We start from the raw sequence: 26,635 nt of genomic DNA, 5'->3' as shown, positions 1-26,635 counted from the left end.
CAATCACTTGTTCACATAGAACCATGTAGTTTGGTATATTTTTTCTCATTTAATAATAAAGATATTAATTTAAAAACTGCATTTTGTGTTTACGGGTGTTGTCTTTGATTAATATATACATTTTTTGATGATAGGAAACCTTTAAGTGAGACAAACATGCAAAAGAAAAAAAGGAAATCATGAAGAAGGCAACCACTTTTTCATGCCACTGTATATATTTTATATATCTTCCTATCACACAAGCTGATGGAAGTTTATGAGCAACTAATGAGTTTTTCACATAGTTTAATGCTAGCTACTGATTGCAATGCATTGACGTCAGCACCAAAAGTGACTCATTTATATTGGTTTTCAGTTAAGCAACCGTGAAAACTTGTTTTTTTTTTCACCACACCAACACATAGAGAATGGGGACAGGTGATAATTTTCCAGGACAGCTTCCAACCACAGCTGCGAAAATTAGTCACCCCTACTTTAACATCTTTTTTTTTTTTTTTGTGGGGTGGGGGGGGTGTTTCTCTTTCTTGTGCAGTAATAACCAATCAGGTGCCCTTTTGCCAAGAAGAATTCACCCCAGGAGAGAGTTTAAGCAGGATGAGATCAAGGTACCAGCAAGCATATGATCTCAGTTCTGGAAATGTGGTTGGGGCTGCAGGCTTGATGGATTGCTACAGAAGACCCAAACTGAATGTGCTTACCCATTCTCTGTCAAAAGAGATAGGGAGAGAGAAAATTGGATGTATGCATTCCCTCTCTCTTTTATAGCCGAATGAAACCCTTGCTGCAGGTTCCATATATTCCCCATTGGCGTAAGGGGCTAGTAGTAGTAGTGCTAGTCTGCTTACCTGTATATTTAATATGATAGCAACTGCATTTCACTACTCCACAAGGAGTTTGAAATACGATATTGTGGTGATAAAATGTTATATTTCTTTTCAGCAAATGGAGAGTACCCACCGGTGGCCAGTAGCACAACAAGGTTCCCCATTGGACTGCCGATCACACCCACATCCCCATCCATTGGTATTCCTCTGATTAACTTCCCGACCACAGATTACTGTAAGTGAGAATTTGTTTGATAGATTGCTATTTTGCAGCTTCATGAAAGCTATTTCCGCCATATTGTTTCTTTTTCTGTCTATTTTTGAGTCTGCTTCAACCTTTCACGCTCTCACATTCATGGACTGATTCCCAATTAGTGTAAATGCATTGCATTTGACATGACACCCAGACTGTAATAAAGTAGGCGTGCCCCCCACTGGTTTGTATCTGGCCCGCAACAGCATGAGTCCTGTAGAGATCTCCTTTGGCAATAAGTGGAGCAGGACGGGCAGTTACGAAGTGTAAAATGCTTCAATTTGTCTGCGAAGAATGTCAATAGAGACGGTTCCACAGACTTGACATTTTCCTGCTCACACTCTCTTACTTCCTTTAGTAAGGCAACAACAAACGCACCTCTAAATCGAAAGTCATACGTTTGTGTTAGTCTTATCAAACCTTCTCTAAAACTTTCTTAGCCAGCCAGCTTCCCAGCACTGGCCTCTCTCTCTCTCAAAAAAAGTGAGTTGTTACTCTTTTCTTGGTAAACTGGATCAGAAATCTTTTTTATATACTGTATATACCCTCGGCTAGCATATGTTTCTCAGAAATAATTTACCATTTAAGCAATCTGCCTTTAAATGAATGTAATGAATCCAAATCTACTTTGTGGTTTAAGAACTTATTCTTGATTTCATTACTGATGATGTGCCCAGGAAATTTAGCATGTTTGCATTTGCATTATTCTACATTATAGTTGCCGTCACTGGCAGCTGAAAAAGGTTTTATACCTTCCATGCCCTGTTAAAGCCCAAACAATTGATTTTGTTTTGTACTGAGGCTTTAATTTGAAACTGGTTTGACATATCACGCAGACCCTTTTGGCTGATTAAGGGAATTACGTACGAAAGCTTTGTGTGTTCCTAATGGATGCAAACGTAATTGCTAGTGCAAACAGATGGAGAAGCTGATCTACAAACTGCGCGCAACCTGGCTTGTGACTGCTAAAGAGGAGGAATATAATGTGCTATAAAAAAATATTCGCCCGCTTCCTCATTTCTTTTTTTTTTTTTGCACATGTATCGCAAACAGAGGTTTCAAACCATCAAAAACCAATATTATTAACACTCAGTGACCACCCAAAGAAATACAAAGTCCAGTTTTCAAATGACAATTCGATTGAATAAGGCACAAAAAACCTTTATGACCTCGAATTGCCCGTTGAACCTAATAACGGGCACCATGGGTACCACCCTTGGCACCAATAACTGAAATCAACTGTTCGTGATAACCAGTGATGAGTCTTTAACGTTGCTCCGGAGGAATTTTGTCCCACTCTAGTGACTTGTTTCATCTCCCCCATACTGGACAGTTTTCTAACATGAACTATCCGTTTAAGGTCACACCGCAGCATCTCAATTGGATTTAAATCTGGACTATGAGTTGGTCACGTCAAAACTTTAATAAAATTTTTGGGGAGCCATTCAGAGAAGGAGGTGCTGGTGTGTTTCAGATCATTGTCCTCCTGCACGATCCAAGAGTGCTTGAATTTGAGGGCATGAACTGAAGGCCAGACGTTAACCTTAAAGTGCCACTGTCATGAAATGCATGATTTTTAGTATGTTATCAATGAAAAAACGTTACCCGACATTGACCCACGCTTTTTTCATTATAAAACATGTTTTTGACGTATTCAGCTTTTTGTAACTCCTGCCATGAAAATCCTCTTGAGGGATTTGTTTTCGAGAAGAAGCAGGAAGTGACGCAAAGGACAGACCCGCCCTCAAGTGGACTCGTTGTTTCCATTAGTTTTACCTCCGGGAAGGTAGCTTTTTGTTATTTTGTGTTAGCCAAAATGCCGGCTTGTTGTATTGCTGGACGAATTATAGTTTTGGGGCGGACCACGCAATCTCTCTCTCATAACGTAAAAAAGATCCGCGTACGAAATGTGTCAATGTGCGCGTCGTACGGCGTCAGGGTGCTGCGTCGCTTCGCCAGCGACGTGCACGGGCTCCTGGACGATAGCGGCTCTGAAAAACTCTGCCACAATGCAGCACTCAGCCGCCTGCAATGACAACGCAGTAAAGCGGATGGATGACACGCTCTTCGCTCACATTTATTTTTTCATATAGACATTGAAGTGAATAATCTTATATGTATTTTTCATTACAATAACTATTTTAGAATGTTTATAGGGATGACACTTGGCCTTTAAGGATTTTCTGGTACACAGCAGAATTTGCCATATGTAATGGCTGCACATCTTCCAAAAAATGACATTTTTGACTCACCAGTCCACAGAATGTTTCTCCAAAAGTATTGAGGATCATCAAGGTGGATTTTGGAAAATGTGAGATGAGCCTTTTAATTATTTGCTGACAGCAGGGGTTTTCTCCTGAAAACCCTCCCATGCCATTTGTGGCCAGTGTATTTCTTAGAGTAGAGTCATGGATCAATCGCCGTCGCACACTGCGTCGTCGCACCCCCTCCCCTGCCCAAAATAAGCATTCAAAGTACATAATGTAAAGAAGAATAAAAATGATTTTCATTTACCTTTGCTGTTGGGTGACTATGTGAAGAATAGGGTGAGTGACAAGCAAAAGGCATTGTGGGGGGCAGAGGAGAAAATAAACGTTTGACAGGTGAGAGAAAACATATGTACAAATGTACGCACACACGCCACTTAATTCCAGTTTCTTTGGGGCCATGGTGAAGAAAGATGAATACACTTGCAGAAAACACAAATGAAAAACTCACAAAAATGTTATATTTAACCAATGTATGCTTGCGTGTGACAGCGTGTAACCGTAGCATGATTCAGTGACATCGAGTGTCCAAGGGAAATTAAAAGCATGACTTTCCTCTAAGCCAATGGGATGCCAGGAAGATGCTGGGCGGTAGCCTATGGGAGCTCTATCGCACCAGACAAACCAAGGTAAAGGATGTTTACGTTCGGTGGAACTTGACGGCTGCAAAGTCAGCGCCTGTTTTTTTCCTTTCGTATTTGGAATTTTCCTCCATAAATAGAGGCAATGTTTTCCCGAGGAGGCATTTCGTAACCTGAATTTTTCATTATTAGAGACGTTCGTAAGTAGTATTCGGTTGTGCCTATTTATCGCATACCCGAGATCACGAATTGGCTTGCATATGTCAAAATACTTGAAGAGGTCATGTTGCCTTGTACTGGATAGGACATGTCCTTTAAACAGGGGGTTTCAACAAGACAATGCACCCAAACACACGGGTAAACATGCAAAGTTTTGGTTCCAAACCAACAAAGTTAATGTCATGAAGTGGCCACCCCAATCCCCAAACCTTAATCCAATCAAGAACTTGTGGGTTACATCAAAAATGCTGATTCTGAAACAAAACCAAGAAATGAAAATTAATTATGGAATGTCATTAAGGAATGTTGGGGTGGAATGACATCTGAAAGCTTTCAAAAGTTGTTTGACTTCATGCCACAGAGATGTGAAGCAGTTATATAAAAAAAACTGTGGGTCTACAGCTAAATATTGGATTAGTGATTCAAATGGTTCTTAAATCCTAAAAACAAAAAATGGTCCAAAAATAGTTTTGAGTTTGCGAAGTCAATGGCAGACTGCTATTTTTTAACACACCCCTTCAACAAACCACACAATTGCACAGCCTTAAGAGTGTCTTTATTGTAAATGCTGGGTCTTGTTGGTTTTCTGAGAATCTATTGAACCTACTGGTGACTTGTTTGACACGTATCAATAAAAATTATCCTGAAAATGCGCATTGTTTTGAACACTACTCCACACCTGCTTCATGAAATTCAATCCGCCATCCAGCTGCTGCTGGCGAATCAGATTCACAGGCTTTCCCAGCTCTGCGGTAGCAGCATATTAGGAAGACAAGACCTGATGTGGCTTGGCGCCGATTTGAAGCATCCATGTTTATTACAATGACATATGTTTGAATGCGACCTGCTGTTCACATTCTTTCTCACAGCCATCTACCTGCCTTCTTCATTAATCTACAGGCTACTGATCACACCATGATTGTCGTGCTGACCACGATGGCATAATTGTACCAGGGCTGTACGCATCTACCTAGTTGTTCGGGGGCACAAGACAAAGATAGTCATGGGCTAACTGGGCCCATATCGAAAGCTAATTGGCTTCCCACGGATGAGGACTTGCTAAGTTTGGCTAAAAATGTATTTTCCATTTTCAACACCACTCATCCTGGTCATGCTGAAGACTATCCCAGCTGACTTTGGCCAAAACGGAACTACACGTATGAACGCCATTGGTTTATAAACTGTTTATATGTGATAAGAAAGCCATCTGACCTTGTTCCACTGCATTCTGCATATGATCAGATTACTTTTTGCCCCAAACCACTCTTGAATATCATTATAATGAGGTAAAAAGAGTAACTCATTGATTTAACAAATATGTCTGTGGTAAATTGTTAGCAGTTTGCACCCACAGACATCTGGTGGCAGCACATTTTCTATTGACCGCATGAACAAGAATATGTGCTTGAGATATGACTCCAAAGTGCACTTGGCTATTTATTGTCATATTGGAGCCATCCTTTCTGTTTATTCATGCTTCTTTATGCACTTGTGACTTGAAAACTACTCTCCTTTTGACACATGTAATGAAGAGGATACAGGAAGGTGTGTGCTGAACAATATTGTCACTTAGTGGTATTACAGTATATAAGTACTGTTGAAATTAACAGAAGAGAAAGCTTTTCTTTTGTTTGACAGGTAACATAAGTTTGTGGTTGCTTTTGTGGTTGCTTCATCTGTATGGATCCATCCATCCATCCATCCATCCATTTTCTGCAGCTTTTCCGGGTCGGGCCGTGAGGGAAGTAGCTTCAGCAAGGATACCCAGACTTCCCTTCCCCCAGACATTTCTTCCAGATTTTCCGGAGGGATCCCAAGGCATTACCAAGCCAGCTGAGAGACAGTCTTTTCCAGCATGTCCTGGGTAGTCCCCGGGGTCTCTTTCCAGTGGGACATATCTGGAACACCTCATCAGGGAGGCGTCTGGGAGGCATTTGAATCAGATGCCCCAGCTACGTCTCAATGCGGAGGAAAATTGGCTCAACACCAAGCCCCTCCCGGATAACTGAGCTTCTCACCCTATCTCTACGGGAGAGCCCGGACACCCTGCGGAGGAAACTCATTTCGACCGCTTGTATCTAGGATCTTGTTCTTTCGGTCAAGAAACACACCCACTGCCCATAGGTGAGGGTAGGAATCTAGATCAACTGGTAAATTGAGAGGCTTGCCTTTCGATTTAGCACCCTCTTTACCACAATGGACCAATACAAAGTCCGCATCACTGCAGACGCACCAATCCATCTATCGATCTCCATTCTTCCATCACTCATGAACAAAAACCACGCTTTTGTTGTTGTTGTTGTTGTAGTTGTTGTTGAATCACTCAAAGTGCCTGAGGATGGTCCTCAGAAGTGCTAGACTCACATGTGGGAGGCTCCGTAGTCCTCCGAAAAGACGAAGAATAAGTAGAAAAGACAACGAGAGAATGTTGGGAGCTAAGGATGACCGGGTGATAGATATGGAGGTAGAGAGGGCGCTGTGACCGGCACATGCCACCGGGACTACAGGGGGAGAACCCGAGCATAAACTGCAAACGGAGCCTTGATGTCCCTTTGAATATCGTGTCTGGCCAGACCGAGTCCTGTGGAACCCCCTTTGGCAGGCAGTACAGGTGATCGAAGCAAAGTCACAGGGAAAAGGACGCCTCCCACAGCGCGAGTCAGAGTGAAGTGACCAGGCTTCGTAAGGCTTCCCGGGAGGAGAGCCCATCACGGGACACCACAGGAAGGTCTTTGTTTTCGTCCCGTCCACGCTGTTGTTGCACCAGTTGACATTCACGTACACACAGAAGCCCCCGCCTCTGCTTTGCAGGAGTTTTCAGTCCCATTCTAATGGTGCAGAGTGCATGGGGCCAGTTAACTGCAAACTAGCATTGGAAATGTTCAGTTTAAGCCAGTTGTCTGTCATAATGAGGATGCATCAATCACGAACACAACAATTATTCACAAGTTGTAATTCAAATTATTTCATTTTGTTGGCAATGAATCCAGCATGGGTTATGAACAGGCTTGGAAAAGGTGGTCTGTGTAGATTGTTCTTTAGCCTAAGCAGGCGGTCTGACCAACAGCCAAACTTCTGCTTCCTCTCCCATCTTCACCTTTGCTAGCTTGTCTGGAATGCTGTGTACGTGAGCAAAGTGCCCTAAAAAACAACAACAAAATATGAATAGGAGTTGATGATAGGGAGAGCTCTAAGCCAGTGTGTCCGTGCATGCTGGCATCTTCAATCAGGTGGGTAATTTACAGCAGGTAGGCAATTCTGTAGCAATTTTTGGCAGCAACAACCTGGATGTTGCTCGCAGTCCGTAGTTTGCCCACCGCTGGCATTTACTATTCTATATGCCTAACAGGCATAGATGAGTAAGTACGAGAGTCCAATATAAATACGATTATTTGGGATACTTCATACGCATTCCTGACTTGTTTTAATCATACAAGTAGATTTGACATGTTTACATGCACCAATGACGTATGAGGAGTATGATTTGGATTGAATCTACAGGTTTCATTCTTGCCTTTATTCTGAGGAGGACGCATGACATTTTATTAAAAAAAAAAAAAAATTCATTTACTATAAAACCTACTGACCGAGATCATCATTGCTCTTGTCCTTGTTATCATAGTAACTGTAGAGGGCAAAGATGTTGAATTTGCATTTGGCTGTTCTGAAGACAGCCAAGTGCTTAACATTCGCCGGATGTCTGCCTTCTCCCCTTGTGGGCCTGACGCATTGCCATGTGCTCAGCCTGACGGGGATTTCAACTCAGCCAGCCTGTCACTCCAGCAAACCTCCTCTCTTCCCTTGACACACACCATGATTAACCCCAACACCGCATCCCCTCAGTCTTTCATCTTTCCCTGTCAGCATATATCAACAATATCTTTTAGGTTTTATTTTCTCTCTCATTGTGAGGACATTTTATTTAGTGACACTTTGTAAGTTCAAGTGTTTGCCCCTTCTCCAAACCACTAAGCCTTTCTGTCAGCTGCCTCTGATCCCACTCTGCTCATCTTGCACTATTTTTTACTCACCCCAACTTCACCTGCATTCTCTTTCCTCTGAGGATTTTCCTTCTTTATCTGGGTCCATGGTGCACTATCCTGGCAAAAGACTCAATTGCTTCTCACCTCTTCTTCTTTTCAAAACTTACTCATGCTCAGCTTTTTACTTGAAAAGTCATCTGAGATTGTGGTAGTTCACTCTGCAGTGGAAGGAATGCATCAATAAGCTCAATATGAGTACTGTCTTTCTGCATGTAGGAGTGAAGGGGTGAGCATAATACAGATATAAACATTTAATACACAACATATCATTTCCAAAAGTGATCATGTGTAAAAATTGGGCAATGTGTACAACCATGAACTTCTTTGAACCTGCAGCACATTTTTAAATCTAGGTGTTCAAATTTCACTCACGCAAACATCAGAAAATAAATCCAACTACTGTGGATTAGATGAAAACTGGCTCCAAATCAAATAGAATGACTACATCTTGAAACAATCCAATTGGGTGTTTTAAGTTGTTGTTCAAGCAGATGTTGCCCGCCTTCCACTTCATGCAGTCAGACAGTTCTGCCATTATCTCATTGCTGATTAGTTGAGAAGCTGAAATTCTTCATTGTTTCCTTATCTAACAGTTAGCTCTAGTTGTTGTGTTGTGTTGTTGTTGATATTACTTTGGGTTTAGTGTGAGGGATCAACAACGAGTAGTGCCATGCAAATCCAGCTTTTGTAATTACAGTAATTTGACTCCCATGCTTGATTTGTTGGCAGATCCCACTATAATGTGCCTATTTTGAGCCAGCTTGTTTATAATAGCGTGTATCCCCCTCATTTAGTAACAGCCATACCCTCCATAGGCATAGACTAAATGGAGTTTGTTAAGGTGCAGACAGTAAACTATGACCTTAGCTCTCTATATCTTCTTTATAATGGAGCAAGATCAGTTATTTGTTGTACAATGTTTGAATGGGAATTCGGTTTGCAATGGTGGTGAATATGTCCAAAAAACAGTGGGCATTGAGACACTAACCACTGAAGAAGGCCATACACCAGGAATGCTGATATACTCATTCAGACTGTATGTTAAAATCCAATAGCTTCTTAAACAAAAATGTGCACATAACATACAGCTGCATCAAAATAATTTGTTTAATTGTATCCAAATGAGACAATTATTAGCACAAACACATTAAAAAATACCTCTGTGCACTATACCACAACTGTTCTGAAGAAAAAAAAATTGTAGGTACATGAAGTATATATGTAACCAGTTACCCAGTCCACATTCATTCTATTAAGGCTTTATTCTATTCAATCACAAATTGCAGAATACTCAAACTGTGTAACAAGTCAAGCATTATGAGAGCCACTATTGTGTTAAACGGAAGAATTGACTGTTACTTGATGGTCACTGATGGTACACACACCTGACTTTGGTGCGGGGATCATGAGATCTATTCCTACTCAGTGATGGTGTTGATATGTGCCTTGCAATTGACTGGTGACCAGCTCATGCTGGAGTTTGCCTTTTGCCCACTCCCATGACTGTTAAGCATCTTGGAAAATGAACATGGACTAAGACTTGAAGCTGGTGGTTGTTTACCCCAGTAAATCAGGCTGTAGCTCTCCAGAGGGAAGTTCTTTTGGTGTCCACATGACAAGATTATCTTCAAGACCAATTCAGTGAGGGCTCTAATTCGTCTTGACAGATGGGGCTTTTACTTGCATTGTTAATATTACAAAAAAATTACTCTCATTTGACTGAACGTACGTGATACAACTCACATCCTCACCATGTAGAAATTAATGATATATTCATCCACGTGTTTTGCAGTAGGTAAGATAAATAGCCTGCAATTTGCTGGGAACCTGTTCAGGGTGTACCTCGTCTCCTGCCCGATGATAGCTGGGATAGGCTTTAGCACTCCTGCAAACCTTGTGAGAAAATTGATGGACGGAAGATAAATTGCGTTGAATGCATTAGATCGGGGTGGCGAACTCGCAGCTTTCGAGCTGCATGCGGCTTTCTGCCCATTTTCAAATGTCTCTTAATAAAGGCATGAATGCATATTTAAAGTGGGACTGTCACCCCTATAAACATTCAAAATAGATATTCTCATGAAAAATACATATAACAGTATTCTCTTCAATGTCTATACGAAAAAATAAATGTGAGCGGATCGTGCGTAAACCATGCGCAAAGTTGCGCAATTGAGTGTCCCTCGACATCCAAGTGGTCGCCATATTAGTCGCGTCCTTGACGTCATCGTCACTTCCGCCGTTGAAAACACGCAGTGCCTGCTACTATGGAAGCCGAACAACAGAGCTATTCAGATTTTTCCGACGCCCCTTCTGACATCGAAGCTCTTTTCGAAAAGGACAACACCACACAACCGAGTGAAGTTACCGGGGCAATATTACACTATTGTTTCAAGCCATATTCAGATGATATGCGATCACGGCCAAACCGCATCCCCATCCGATCCACATCCCCAGCGGAAATGAGCCATCGCGGCTCATCGCAGCCGGCCGGTGTGGCTTATGACAGAGCCGAGCGGTGCTGCTGTAGGGGGGTGCTCACAGACCCTGCAGTACTGAGCAACACAGTCCAGCCGGGGCGCTTTATGCGCGCACGCCACTGAGTAACGCATTCTCGGCTGGGTTCTTCAGAGCCACCCTCGTCGCAAAGCCCGACGCGCAGCTTTCGCAGAAGCTGTGACCGCCGAACGCGGCGCCTCAGCCGCTGATTTTCTGCGCCTGGTGGCATATAAGGAGGAGGTGGAGCCGAGCGAGGCTGCTTTTAGGGGTATGTTCAAAGCCGCCGCAGTACGCGATGAACACTATCGAGACGAGGCTGAGTGAGACATTGTGTTCATGACGTGCGTACGTGCATAGCTTGAGTTCATTACGGTATTTGCACTTGTGCTTTGCTTGAGTTCATTATATTACTTTTGCAAAACTGGCATACACATTGATTGAAAATAACGAAACGAAAATGTGTGGATGAACACAAGATGATTTTATAGCGTGGAAGAGCTTGTGTTTTTTGCTGAGCGGAACAGACTCTGGATTTTGTGTCAGACATCGATCACATTTCACAGCTTCAAATCTTCCAGTGACACTTCAGCTCCCTCCACATTAACATCGAACTGGAATTTCCGAACGGGATCGAAGTCACAAGTTAGTCACTTTGAAAAATCATACAAAAATTAAGTCTGTTGATATTCTTACATATACCTCATGAAATTGAGATTCTCTGAGATGAAAAATCTGAATATATCTGCAGGGAGAACATATCACAATTCATCCATCCATCCATCCATTTTTTTACCACTTATCCTCACAAGGGTCACTGGCGTGCTGGAGCCTATCCCAGCTGTCAACGGGCAAGAGGCAGGGTACACCCCGAACTGGTTGCGAGCCAATCGCACGGCATATGGAGACAGACAGCCGCATTCACAATCACACCTAGGGACAATTTATATTGTCCATTCAATGTTGCGTGTATTTGGGATGTGGGAGGAAACCAGAGTGCTGGGAGGAGACCCACACAGTCACGGGGAGAGCATACAAACTACACATAGGCAGGTCCGGGTTTGAACCCAGGACCTCAGAACTGTGAGGCCAACGCTTTCCAGCTTCACCACTGTGCCGCCAAATTTATTTTTTTGTTTCTGGAAATGGTTGAACAGGTCATTTGCCTATGTGAGAGAGAAAATGCAAGTTTGCATTTTTTTTTTATTTCTGCCCTGTGGTCTTGGTACACTGTACAAGGTGATTTTTGGTGTTATCATGTCAGTGTGTGACATTTACAATAAACCTGACTGAGCAAAGGTATGTGAGTGAGGAGGGAATGATGTTCATGCGTATTATGTAGCTCTTTGCAGTAAGAGTAAAAATGTAACTCTTGATCTGTGATTCATTGGTCACCCCTGCATTTGATTTTGCTTACATTTATATTCCTGTCTCTTTATCTCTCTTTATAGATACAGTGTGTCTGTCTAATCTTAAATGTTCTCCTATCTCCTTGGTGTTCAGCCCAAAAATGGATTTTTAACACCTGTGGTGCTGGTGGCCCAGAAGGTCCAACTCCCTCCCAGTGCTTGCATTCCTACAGAAGCAGCAAAATCAATGTGACAGTGGGCACCCGGGGACTCTTCAAAGGCATTCAAATGTGGCAGGTCCCGGAAACTGGCACATACAGGTATGACCCAGTCATTATTAGTTGAAAACATTACATAATAACTGTATTACTTTATACAGTAGATTTTGGAAGTCATCCTAATCATCAGAGCTGTAATGTGCTTTGACCTGTTTTTGGGAGGGTTGCCAAAGTTACCTTGAAAAAGTAGCTCGCTTACTTTGGTGATTAGTATATTTTAAAGTCAACTAAATTTGATTACAAGTTACCTTGTTACTCTCAGCAAATGTGAAGTAGGAGTATTATTGCTTATTACGATAGTGCATGAGCTTAACTGTAATGCAACTGCAATATACTCCAAATAAGTTACAGAATGTCACTGACATGAACCAATAAAATATGAGGGTGTAGCTTGAAGCTACTGTAATGGATATAAACTCTCCACGCAGACTACAAAAGGCTGGCTTGCCCTACTTGTGTAAATCTATTTAGAACAGGCCCCCCAACATTTGTGGGTAGGGCTCACAGGCCACCGGGATGTGTGATTTGAATCAAATGGACACTTAACCAGATAAAGCTGGTTCTTTCCCCCTCCTAAAATCTAGGAAAATAACAGAGTCCTCTGTGGAGGGGACATAAAATGTCTCATAAGGACTGGAGTGTCTCCTCGTGAACCACAGCATGGCTGGGCTGAGATGATACGCTGTGGCAACCCCGAAAGGGACAAGCCGAAAGGAAAACAACAACAACAACAACTGTGGAACAGGGAACTATCGCTCTCCTATCAGCACTCAAAATGCTCGAAGCAGACTGATAGATAGATGCCAGACATCCCACATCAATGGAACATAGAAATCACAGCAAGATGTTATGTTGAGAATGAACAATGAATTTAAGGAAATACCACGTCCATACAAACATGAAACATGCCTGCATGAGAGCCCTGAATGTGCGACTTGATTTCTGTGTCATCAACTATTTCATGCCAGCCATTTCAGAAATTGTAAGAGCCAGGTGGCAGCCATTTTTGACAATTCTGACTGATTTTTGAAAGCCTACAGAAAATGATGTTCAATAGCTAAGAAACGTTATATTGCAGCCATTTCTTAAAATAATTTGTTAATAACCCAAATATGTTTGTGGCTGAACTCTTGAGATACAGTCAAGAGATGGGAGAATGTTCTAGAATTTCAACCATCACTGCAGCCCTCGACCGGTCAAGGGTTTTATGGCTGAGTGGCTTCACTGAAGCCTTTCCTTAGTGCACATGAAAGCTTGCTAAAACACACCTGAAGGACTCCCAAGATGGTGGGAAATAAGATTATCTGGTCTGATGGGATAAGACTTGTTGGTCTTTATTTTAAGCGATACATGTGGCAAATACTAGGCACTGCTCATCACCTGTCCAAAACACTCCCATGAGTGAAGCATGGGTAGTAGCAGCATCATGGTGTAGGATTATTTTTCACCAGCTCCAGTGACAGGACAATTGGTTGCAATCGAAGGACAGATGAATGCAGCAATGTGCAATGTGAAGTGGAGTGAATACTTTATATACAGGTGTATGTGTGTGCCTGGGTGTGCGTGCGTATGTGTGTGCATGTATATATTAATATAGATATATACACACGCGCAGACAGCGTCATGGTGGCACATCTGAACCCAGGTTCAATCCTGGCCCTGCCCGTGAGGAGTTTGCATGTTCTCCCCATGCCTTTGTGGGTTTTCACCAGGCACATCCCACATCCCCATAACATGCATTCATTGGAGACTCTAAATTGCCCCCAGGTGTGATTGTGAGTGCGACTGTTGTCTCTCTCCATGTGCCCTCCCATTGGTTGGCAACCAGTTCAGGGTGTCTCCTGCCCATTGACAACTGTGATAGTCTCCATAACTCCCGTGACCCTATTGAAATATTGTGGGCTGTCCTAGTTGACACACCTCTGCAACATCGTGTGGACATTGGGGACAGTGCTTTGGATTGGCAGACTGGGGTGGTGGTCCCACTTTTTAAGAAGGGGGACTGGAGGGTGTGTTCTAGCTACATCACACTCCTCAATCTTCTTGGGAGGGTCTATTCAAGGGTGCTGGAGAGGACCATCCATCAGCTGCCCTTTGTTACCAATTTTCTTCATAACCTTTATGGACAGAATTTCTAGGCTCAGCCGGGGAGTAGAGGGAGTCTGGTTTGGTGGCCTCAGCAATGCATATCTGCTCTTCGCTGATGATGTGGTTCTGTTGGCTTCATCAAGTCATGATCTCCAACAATCACGAGAGCAGTTCGCAGCCAAGTGTGATGCGCCTGGGAAGAGAATTCTGAATCGGAGACCGTGGTCTTTTCGTCAGAAAATAATGGCGTGCCCTCTCCAGGCGAGGGATCAGAACCTGCCCCAAGTGGAGATGTTCAAGTATTTTGGGGTCTTGTTCACGAGTGAGGGAAGAATGGAGCGGGAGATTGACAGGCAGATCAGTGCAGCATCTACAGTAATGTGGACTTTGTGTCAATCCATTGTGGTAAAGAGGGCGCTAAGTCAAAAGGCAAAACTCTCAAGTTACTTGTTTATCTATGCTCCTACCCTCATCTATGGTCAAGAGGTGTGGGATATAACTGAAAGAACAAGATGCCGAATAGAACCGTCCAAAATGAGTTTCCTCCGCAGGGTGTCTGGGCTTTCCGTCCGATATAGGCTGAGAAGCTCGGTCATCCGGATGGGCTGTGTCAAGCCGGTGCTCCTCCGCATTGAGAGAAGGCAGATGAGGTGGCTGGGGCATCTGATCCGGATGCCTCCCAGATGCATCTCTGGTGAGATGTTCCAGGCACATCCCACCAGAGAGAGACCGCAGGGATGACCCAGGACATGCTGGAGAGACTATGTCTTTCGCCTGGGCTGGGAACACCTCGGGATCCCTCTGGAACAACTGGATGAAGTGGCTGGGGAAAGGGAAGTCTGGGTATTACTGCTAAAGCGACTGCCCCCGCGACCTGACCCAGAAAAGTGGTAGAAGATGGATGGATGAATTCTGCTTCTACCTTCATGAATTACATCACCAAAAAGACTAGTAAGACAGTTCCAGTAGAACCCATGCAATCCCAAATCATGACAATACTTCCACCATTCTTCACAGATGACCTTGTGCATTTTGGATCATAAGCAAATCCTTTCTGCATACTTTGGCTTTTCCATCACTTTGGTAGAGGTTAATTTTGTTCTCATCAGCCCAGAAACCTTTGTTCCAAAACATTTGTCGCTGTACTTCTTTGTAAAATCCAATCTGGCCTTCCATTTTGTTTTGCAAATGAGGGTTTGCATATTGTGGTATGACCTATATATTTCTTTTCTCGTGTCTTCTTTGAACAGTTTGTGATACCTTCACTTTTTCCCTGTGGAGGCTTGCAAACTATTTTGTCTGGCAATTTGAAGACAGATCCATGTAAACTAATTGGGGGAAGCTTTATCATGCAACAAGACAATGAACCAAAATTCACTGACAAGGGCTTAGATACACATACTGTATGTATATGTATATATGTGTTTGAAATGGGTTTATGCTCAAAACACATACTTGCACATCTTGCACTAAAACCACATTTCCTAAGCACAGCAACAGTCTTGAACAGCTCCCCTCTTTCATAATGATGCACTTCTCGCTCCCACCTACTTCTTCCTCTCTTGTGTGCATCAGCAGTAGATCAAGGTTCCTGAAAAGAACAGAGGAGCAAAGGAGAGAATCTTCAACAAGGCTTCAAAAATAAATCAATCAGCCTGAGTACAGTGTCCCGTGTTTTACACTAGAATACAATATGTAGTATCCATCATCATGGGCAGAATCAATATTTCTCTTGTGGGCATTTTATGAAAACATAAAGTATTTATCTTGAATTCGACTTTGAAAAAGTTCTCACCTCCCACTCAGCCCGTCTGAGTCTTCAGTCTTTAAATACATAACAACAGTCATGACACTTGGCCCAGAATTTTTCGAAAAATACTCTCTGTCTCCCAACTTCAAAATTGTGGCCTTAATGCAGCATGGTTATCTGGCAGAGCCAGTGAATGAATTTGACAGACGTCCACAGATATGAATGTGGGCTCTACATCTCCCAAAAGTCATTAGGCAAACAGCTGTGGTACCTACCGACCACTAGGCAGCATTTTCTCTCCACCAGGCATGACCACCAAGGAAGAGTAATATCAAAGCACTCCCAAAAACCAATCAATGTTTTTTTCTGGCTGGTAAAACTGGGACAGTTGAAATGGGCGTCCTGTGCTATTAAAGTCTATGGAGTTGCTTTTATGTGTCTGCATTATTTTGAATGCATGCCTGCATTGTTGTGGTTACGTGGATTGAAGCTAAATTATTATGATTAAAGAATGCTGAGAGAAAGTGCAGGTTTTTCAATTTTATTTATCTTGTGATTTGTTTTTTATTGTGTGTAAATGTTAATGGCACTACCTCTGAGTCATTTTTGTTATACAAGTCATCCACTGTTAATGATATAAATTAATAATCATTATTTTTGTTTCTCCTTCTGTTGGGTCCATTTGTTAGGATCACAGCTTATGGTGCAGCAGGCGGCCGAAGTGTTATGGCCATGAGTAGATCGCATGGCATCTACATAGCTGGTGACTTTCTGCTGAGGAAAGGAGAGCTACTTTACATGCTGGTTGGTCAAAAAGGAGAGGACGCCTGTCCCAATGTAAGTTTTATTCAAGTCATTGTGGTCCACAAATATCATATAAAATTTTTCACTGTACAATCTTCACAGATACTCACACACATGAGACATATTTATTCAAAATACATTACTCTGTCCCACGAAAAGAACCTGGCGCCTTCAGCAAACAAAATACAGTAAGATATTTATTATATACAGTATATACATGTGGGTAGCAATTTGGAGAGGTGGTTGTGGAGTTTTTTTACCAATTTATCAAATAGGACACTAGCAGGAGAGAAGATGCCAGAAGAATTGCGGAAAAGTGTGCTAGTCCCCATTTTTAAGAACAAAGGCGATGTTCAGAACTGTGGAAACTATAGAGAAATAAAGATGATGAGCCACACAACGAAGTTATGGGATAGAGTAGTGGAGGCTAGACTCAGGACAGATGTAAGTATCTGTGAACAACAATATGGTTTCATGCCTAGAAGGAGTACCACAGATGCATTATTTACCTTGAGGATGCTCGTGGAAAAGAACGGAGAAGGTCAGAAGGAGCTACATTGTGTCTTTTATTAGACCTAGAAAAAGCCTATGAGAGTACCAAGAGAGGAACTGTGGTACTGCATGCGCAAGTCTGGTGTGGCGGAGAACTATGTTAGAATAGTACAGGACATGTATGAGGGCAGCAGAACAGCGATGAGGTGTGCCATTGGTGTGTCAGAAGAATTTAAGGTGGAGGTGGGACTGCATCAGGGATCCGTGTTGAGCCCCTTCCTGTTTGCGGTAGTAATGAATAGGCTGACAGATGAGGTTAGACTGGAATCCCCTTGGACTATGATGTTTGCAGATGATATTGTGATCTGCATTGAAAGGAGGGAGCAAGCGGAGGAAGAATTAGAAAGATGGAGGCATGTACTGGAAAGGAGAGGAATGAAGATTAGCCGAAGTAAAACAGACTATATGTGCATGAATGTGAGGGCCAGAGGAGGACTGAAGCTCCAGGGAGAAGAGATAGCAAGGGTGGATGACTTCAAATACTTTGGGTCAACAATACAGAGCAATGGAGAGTGTGGTAAAGAAGTGAGGAAACGGGTCCAGGCGGGGTGGAACAGTTCGCGGAAGGTGTCTGGTGTCGTATGCGACAAAAGTGGATGAAGGGCAAAGTTTATAACAGTGGTGAGGCTGGCCATGATGTACAGATTAGAGATGGTGGCACTGAAGAAACAACAGGAAGCAGAACTGGAGGTGGCAGAAATGTAGATGCTAAGGTTCTCGCTTGGAGTGAACAGGTTGGATAGGATTAGAAATGAGCTCATTAGATGGACAGCCAAAGTTGGATGTTTTGGAGACAAGGTTAGAGAGAGCAGACTTCGATGGTTTGGACATGTTCAGAGGCAGGAGAGTGAGTATATTGGTAGAAGGGTGCTGTGGATGGAGCTGCCAGGCAAAAGAGCGAGAGGAAGATCAAAGAAAAGGTTGATGGATGTTGTGTGGGAGGACATGAGGACAGTGGGTGTTAGAGAAGAAGATCCATGAGATAGGCTTGAATGGAAAAAGATGAGACACTGTGGTGACCCCTAACAGGACGAGCCGAAAGGAAAAGAAGGAGATACATGTGGGTACAGAATAACCACACACAGTGAAGGCTAGACTCGGGACTGATATGAGTATTTGTGAGCAATAGTAATATTTCATGACTAGAAAGAGCACCACATGTGCATTGTTTGCCTTGAGGATGATGATCGAGAAGTACAGAGAACATAAGAAGGCGCTCCATTGTGTCTTTGTCGATCTTAAGAAAGCCTATGACAGAGTACCAAGAGAGGAAATATGGTTCTGTATGGGGAGGTCTGGAGTGGCATAGAAGTATGTTAGAATAGTACAGGATTTATGAGGGCAGCAAAGCTGTGGTGAGGTGAGAATGAAAATTTAAGGTGGGGGTGGTACTGCATCAGAGATCAGCTCTGAAGCCCTTCCTGTTTGAAGGTATGATGTATAGGCTGACAGATGAGGTTAGACTATAGTCCTCGTGGACCACCATGTTCGCAGATGACATTGTGATCTGCTGTGAAAGCGGGAAGTAGGTGGAGGAACAGCTAGAAAGGTGGAGCCATGCACTGGAAAGAGGAATGAAGAAGAATGAAGATAAGCCAAAGTAAGACAGAATATATGTGCACGAATGAGCAGAGTGGAGGGGAAGAGTGAGGCTCCAGGGAGATGGGATAGCATGGGTGAAGAAGTTTAAATAATTGCGGTCAACAATCCAGTGAGTGTAGTAAGGAAGTGAAGAAACTTATCCAAGGAGGTTGGAACATGTAGAAAAATGTTTATGTGACAGAAGAGTCTTTGCTAGGTTGGATAGGATTAGAAATGAGCTCATTAGAGGGACAGCCAAGTTTAGATGTTTTGGAGATAAAATTAGAGACAGGAAACTTTGATGATTTGGACATGTCCAGAGGAGAGATGGTGAGTATATCGGTGGAAGATTGATGACGACAGAGCTGCCAGGCAAGAGAGTTAGAGAAAGACCAAAGAGAAGTCTGATAGATATAGTAAAGGAAGACATGAGCACAGTTGGTGTTTGAGGAGAGGTTGTAGGAGATAGGCTTACTTGGAAAATGATGACATGCTGTGATGACCTCAAACAGGACAAGCTGAAAGGAAAAGAACAAATGAGTGAGGAAAGATGCATTGCAACGAGAGCCTTTTGAGTTAATAGCATGAACAAAGAGCAAATTAAGTTTATATCTTAAGGCACCACTGCACATGCAGTGTATACATAATCATACTGCATATCATGTTGGTCAAAAAAAAACATTGATTTTATAGCCAGAAAACGGTTATTTAAAAAACGCAACCAAGCTCACGATGATCCCCTGCTGTCTCTCCTCGGCTTACTGTTGTTTTGTCAGAGGTGGTTGTCATCCGTGATGCTCTGGAGCTCTTTGCTGGCAGCCTCGCTGTATGCTTGCTTACACAACACTCAGATTAAAAACCTCCCAATCCCTATAGTCACCAATGAAACCATCCATCATTTCTTGTATAAACATTCTGAAATGTAGGCCAGCCTCAAGACTGGAAATTCCTCATATTACCAAAGTAATATGGTTTCTGTGACATTATTCATCCACGGTATTAACAAATCCTGGGTATTAAGAAATCTATACCACTGTATTCTACATAGCTCATGTCAGAGTCTGACCAGAGACAAATGTTTTGTTTTTGTTTTTGTTTTGCATGTGAACTCAAAAACAGATGCACAGACAGATGTTGGAAACAAAAGTAATAGTCGTAATCTGTATTTAGATAGAAAGTCACGTGTGACATCAGACTGTTAAGCATTTTTTGAAACAAAAATAATTGGCCCACACTCACTTGCAATGTCATTAATTAATCCCAGCATTCAGCTATAATATCAACTCATAACTTTTTCTTGCTCATATTTGCTGATGTAATTGGAGTTAGCTGTAATAACAAATGAGCACGTATGAGTATTGTATTGTTTAATTAAAGGCATTACTGTAAGATTCTCACCAATTTCAGGCACATTAGAAATCACCTTGGATGATCCCATACCTGCAGTTTTATCCAAATATTTCTGAGCATCATTGAGGGAACTTCATGTTAATTTAATGCGCGTTTGTTTTAACTCTATGACTGGTAATGAGCACGATTATAAAAGCCTCTTCCTGTGCATATACTGTATTACAACAGAGGATCATCTTCTAAAAATGGTCATAGATTTCTTCACAAGCACTACACAAATAGAAGCATTTTGATGTTTTCCTGTATATCTAATAATAATTTCAATCACAGAGAAGTCCCTCTCGATGATTATGTGCTGCAACGCTGCATAGAGATTGCATTAATATGGATTTTTCCATTAAAAATGCAATTATATGCTAATTATATGCTGTTTGGTGCCTGATATTAACTTAGGATAGAGTACTGAATAAAAGTTTTTAAGTGAGGAGGCCTGCAGAGGTTGTTCTTACCCACTCACGATACACTATTTTATAGAGAAACTATTTCAGTGCTATTAAGCATGTTACACAAATGGGGACACAAAACAGTACACAGTAATGTATATCACTGAAGTTGAAGGGGGTTATAGACTATATATAACTATATGCAATCCGTTTATTGCAAACACAGTACAGTAAGTGTAATGTTGTTTCCAGACATTCACAACAAAAACCCAACTACTAACCTTTTCCTGCATCAGATATCGGAAGCCACTCACATTATTTAATTATTATTCCCATTTATTGCCTCAGGATGTGTAAATGTACAAATGGCGTATGTCAACTGGGATCAGTTTCAGCTCACGCATACAATGTCAACACACACACGCTCCTCCTTTGACCCTAATCATAACCCTTTGTATAGAAAATGAATAGGTATTAAAAACCATTAAGTACTCCCAGCATCCACGCCCCTACTTCATACATTCCCTCAAGAACGTCATGATATGCTTTATAATTTCTCTTAAAACATGGAACTACTGTCTGCCCAAAAGTGAATAGAGTAATCTTTTCAGAGTCAGCCTAAGAAGCCCAAGTGTGACTAAATGTGTTCACAGGTCTACAGTAAAAACTGCACACCTTGTCATTTTGCTCTGAATCAGTGTCAAATCTTGGCTCTAAACTCCAATGCCTTTAGTACATTAATACAACAGCAAAACTTTGGGCAAAAGAAGTTTGAAACGGCCAAAAAATGTAGGGAATTGAATTGGGAAAGGTTATCTTTAGAGATACATTCAGCTTTTTCATTTCAGAAAAAGTCAATTTACGAGGTACTGTGTACGGAACAATGTCAACAGACCTTCATGTACAATTTCATCCACCTGTATTTTGATGGACCATTTAACTAATCAATCCTGACACAGTCAAAGGGTCACAGGTCACGGGCGTTGTCTATCTTCGGGAAGAGAAGGCGGGGTACACCTTCAACTGATATTCAGCCAAAATACTCGTAGGGTAGTTGAGAAAAAATAGTACTCCTATTTAAACTGCTAACTTTGCCAGCACCATGAACCTCATTTTTGTCACAGGCCACATTGTTGTTGTGGTTCCCCTCAGAGGGCAGTTATGCCTCATCAAATTGCACAAGCACAACAAATTAATGGATGACCACTTTTGAACTCAGATCAAGGTAGTTTTTTTGAACTATTGTTGAAATTATCAGGAAAAAGGGGTTTGATAATTTAACAAAATGTTTGCTATATGCACTTTCACGATTTAGTTTTGTGAGCCACATTAAATGATGTGGAGGGCCAGATCTGTCCCCCGGGCCTTAAGTTTCATATCCATGGACTATACTATACTATACTATACTATACTATACTATACTATACTATACTATACTAAATGAATCTAATACTGAGAGGAAAAAAATAAACCTGTGATTGGGTGCTTTACTAAGCACTTTTTGACCTTAATGGATAGGTCAAGAACTTCCTAGACCAGGGGTGTCAAACTCATTTTTGTGGCGGGCCACATTGTAGTTATTGTTTCACTCAGAGGGCCGTTTTGGCTGTGAAAGCAGCAAAATATTTTGCCTCATCATCATATTTACATATGAAATTTATGAAATAGTTTTGGAATCTAAAATCATGGGTAATGGGTTTTTCAACTACTGTTGACGTTTCCTAGCACAAAAATGCTTACAATATCGCAATTTTATCATTTATGACATGACAAATTGAAATTTTGGTACAGATTTGAACAAAAATCATGGAAGCTGACACACCTGATTTGCCTCCGCGGGCCACATAAAATCATATGCCAGGCCGGATCTGGCCACAGGGCCTTGAGTTTGACACCTGTGTCCTAGACTAAGCTTGCAAGTAATGTAGCCTGCGAGACAATGTAGCGCAGGGGTGCCCAGACTTTTTTTACCCCAAGATCTACTTCTCAAGCATCCAGCCTCTCCCGATCGAGGGGAGAGGTGTTTTTTTTTAAGAATGACCAATGATGAAATAGAATGACCAAGTCACAAAGATCTACCCACTACAAAAATGCAAAACATAATTATTTTAAAGTATATTGAGGATCTTTATGTGTAAATGTATGTTTGTGTGCCTTGCATAATCGCATGAGCCAATATTACACAACATAATTAACTTTAAAAAATTTTTGTAACTATCCAAGTTCACGTTGATGATCACTAAACACCATATGAATGAAAATGCACAACTGGGCTGTGTCACTCACGTCAGCGGATTTGTCCAACTGCAGTGAGAAACACAATCTCCGATGTCCTTCCACACATCAGCCATGGCTTCAGATCGCCGTGTAACTGTGCTCCTTTACAGCTGCATTGATTTTATTGATGATAATATTTCCGCTTTATTTTTAAAAGATCGGAACAACAAGTCAGCTATCCCTCTTTTTATCTGTGATGTGATGAACCTGGAAACGATGGTGGTGGCTTTCGCTGTTGAACTATTTTGTGTGAAAAGTGACTGTTGTGCGGCTAATTGGGATTTTAGTTCATTCACGTTTCTCATTCCCAGCTTACTTCGGTGTCGTATTTTCCAAAAACACTTTGAAAATGCCGTTCCACATTCCACTACACTGGCAGATGAGGTAAACGCACTTCGAAAATGACATTGTGAAAAAAAGGTCCGCCTCACATTTCATATAAAGGTGATACATTTTTGTCTTCTTTACTGCAGCATCCATACTCATGTTTGTTAAGATTCCTTAAGCGAGAGCTTAAAATCGGGGGGAACTCACTGACTAGCGTGTTTACCGGTACTGTCGTTGTTTGCATGTGCGTAGTGAGCGCAAGTTAAAAAAAACAGCTGATGTCTTTTTTCTTTTTTTTCCTGGCACGCTGTTACGATCAACACATTGAGCACCCCTTATTTATAGAATAAATATTGGTACTCCCCTGTGTTTCTAATCAGCATTCTAGACCACTGAATGGTGGTGTATTGACTCAATTCAACCAACAACACATACAAACTGAATACTCTGATTTGTCAATTAGCGTGAATGGAAGTATCAACCCAATTATATCCACAAAAATGTGGTTGTCTGTTGAGAGTTGCTATCCACATTGGACGGTTACTTCAGACAATTTTTCGTGTTTATCAAGCAAGAGAGCACTTCGGCACACAAACTTGAACATTCCCCTCTCTCTTACTCTCTCTCATACATCTACAGTATTTTCTCACAACTTTCAAAGTGAAAAGCAACAATCTTAACTGGCTTAGAGTGAGAAAGAGTGAAGGAGGCTCTTCCACAACTTTTGTTGGCATTTGTTTTCTACCTGTCAATCACACTCAGTGAAGCCCCAACTTCTATTTACACTCAGACAAATTTGAAAGGTAAAGTAATGAACAACGGTGAGTGCATTTCACAGTGTTAAGATACATTTTAGAGATAAGTAAAACAAACTTTTACTTTCATGAAACAAAGCCTAACATGAATTACGTAAAATAACAATTTGTATTGTTTCTATTACATAAACAATACAAATGAGTTGTACAGGTTATCGATAACATTGATAGGGGGGAAAAGATTCAAAATATTTTACATGTTGCACATCACAAAAGCTAGCTTTTAATCACGATTGTGTCAACTTTTTCTACCCTATTTCTGTTTTGAGTATCTTTCTTTCTGGGAAAAGATTTTGAAGGTAAATGTTTTGTGTAAAATAACAGTTGTCATCTTACTTGCAATAAAACATACTTGAAGATCACAAGATACAAAGTTGCACACAGTACAGAATGCTTTAGGAATGGCTTTTTTTAATTACCTTTTTCACATGACATTAATCATTTGTAGTAGAGGAGATACTGGAATGATGCAAAAATAATAAGTGATTTACAACTACTTGGAAACGAGATAAAAAGCTCTGTCTTTCAGGGCTATATCACAAGTGTGCCTCCAGAATATGTATGCAATTTGACATTGTTACTTTTGGTTTTAATCAAAGCCTTATACTATTTATTGTCTTTGTTGTGAAAGATCAATAACTAATCAGTAAACTAACATTAATAGAAGCCTTCCTTTGTCAGCTCAATCAATATCTTCCTTCCCACAGTCCAATGCCATGCTGAATAAAATCTGCTTAGAGCAGACTGCCCCGATGCTGAATAAGAGTCAAGTGAAGGGTGGAGGTGGAGGAGGCGGTGGGGCCACATATGTTTTCAAGGTGAGAAGATAACTCGGGTATGGTATCTATAGGAACTTGATGGCATTTTGAAAGTACGCTTTTCTATAGATGTTGCATCCACATTTTTCCTTGGTAACTTATTACTATTTTATATTCTAGCAGTCTAAGTCATTGTTACACAGATCTTGGCAGAATGTTAACATGGCAACCACAATGAACAGAGCCAACAATCACAAAATGACGACTAACAATTACCCAGGTGCAGAATGGGATTCATGTGCCCCTCATCATTGCTGGTGGGGGAGGGGGCCGAGGGTACAGCAGCCAATCAGAGAGCCAGCTGGAACAAATGGACTATGACGTCAGCCAACCGGGTCTCAATGGGAAGTCAAATGCTGCTGGTATGTTACAAATTATTCTCTTATGTGACTCTACACACCAATAACCCACAATATTATGGTTGTTCAGGACAGAACAAAATTAATACCTTGATAAATACCGCAAGGCTTAGTTTTATGTCAGAGAATTCACAGAAATATCGTTTCACAATATTTTCATTAATGTGGTTGAAGATTTCAGTGATGTATTACTAAACGGCGGCATGGTGGTTCAGCTGGTAAAGCGTTGGCCTCACAGTTCTGAGGGCCTGGGTTCAATCCCGGACCCACCTGTGTGGAGTTTGCATGTTCTCCCCATGCCTGCGTGGGTTTCCTCCGGGCACTCTGGTTAGCTCCCACAACCCAAAAAACATGCAACATTAATTGGACACTCTGGATTTACCCTGGGTGTGATTGTGATTGTGAGTGCGGCTGTTTTTCTTGATGTGCCCTGCGATTGGGTGGCAACCAGTTCAGGGTGTGCCCCGCCTCCTGCCCGTTGACAGCTGGGATAGGCTCCAGCACTCCCCATGAGCCTCGTGAGGATAAGTGACAAAGAAAATGGATGGATGTATTACTGTACTGCATCACTTTATGGATTGTATGCGGAGGTGGGTAGGGCCACATTTTGTATTCAAGTAAGAGTACTGATACTTGACAATGATGAGACTCCAATGTGAAAAGCAGTACTCCAAACATTAGTCAAGAGTAAAATCTGGGGAAAAAAAAATACTCAACTGCTAAGTAAAAGGTTACTTGTTTTTTTTTTTTAATCACAGCATGAGCATCAGTGAAATAAAAATACAATAAAAAGTGAAAATGCAAATTCTAATATTGCTAACGTGTGCATGTGTGCAGTGCATGTGCAAGTATGTATCACATAAACCAAGAGATGCATGTTTTACAATTCATTGTGATTGAATAAGGCTAATGTGGGTTAATATGGACAGCTAAAACGACAACAAAAAATCTGTAGTTTACAGAAAGGCATTTTATCCAGTTAAAAGTGGGCCTGCATAATTTCACGAGGTAGGTTTGGCACAAACAAAACACTGTTCATCACCCAAAAACAGAAAGTATGATGCTTAGAGGCTTCTTTTTTTAATCCCTTCAGATGGCCTTAGACAAGGTGGGAATCATGACAGTTCCAAATACTAGTCAAAGTTCACACATAACTTTCAGGCA

General features: G+C 41.6%; 1 protein-coding gene across 6 annotated transcripts in view; it reads left to right on the top strand.

Annotated features, from left to right (window-relative positions):
• The window catches only part of alk (ALK receptor tyrosine kinase), a 453,734-nt gene that overhangs the window by 381,026 nt on the left and 46,073 nt on the right, over positions 1–26,635 (top strand). For all 6 annotated transcript variants that reach the window (XM_061844090.1, XM_061844089.1, XM_061844092.1 and 3 more), the window contains 5 exons: positions 940–1,059; positions 12,184–12,349; positions 16,835–16,982; positions 25,002–25,112; positions 25,333–25,474. In XM_061844090.1, coding sequence (XP_061700074.1) covers positions 940–1,059; positions 12,184–12,349; positions 16,835–16,982; positions 25,002–25,112; positions 25,333–25,474 — 687 coding nt within the window. The remainder of the gene's footprint in view (positions 1–939; positions 1,060–12,183; positions 12,350–16,834; positions 16,983–25,001; positions 25,113–25,332; positions 25,475–26,635) is intronic.

This window comes from Syngnathoides biaculeatus, chromosome 15, assembly GCF_019802595.1.
Source record: "Syngnathoides biaculeatus isolate LvHL_M chromosome 15, ASM1980259v1, whole genome shotgun sequence".
Lineage (NCBI taxonomy): Eukaryota > Metazoa > Chordata > Actinopteri > Syngnathiformes > Syngnathidae > Syngnathoides > Syngnathoides biaculeatus.
This window is presented reverse-complemented; position numbering and strand designations above follow the sequence as displayed.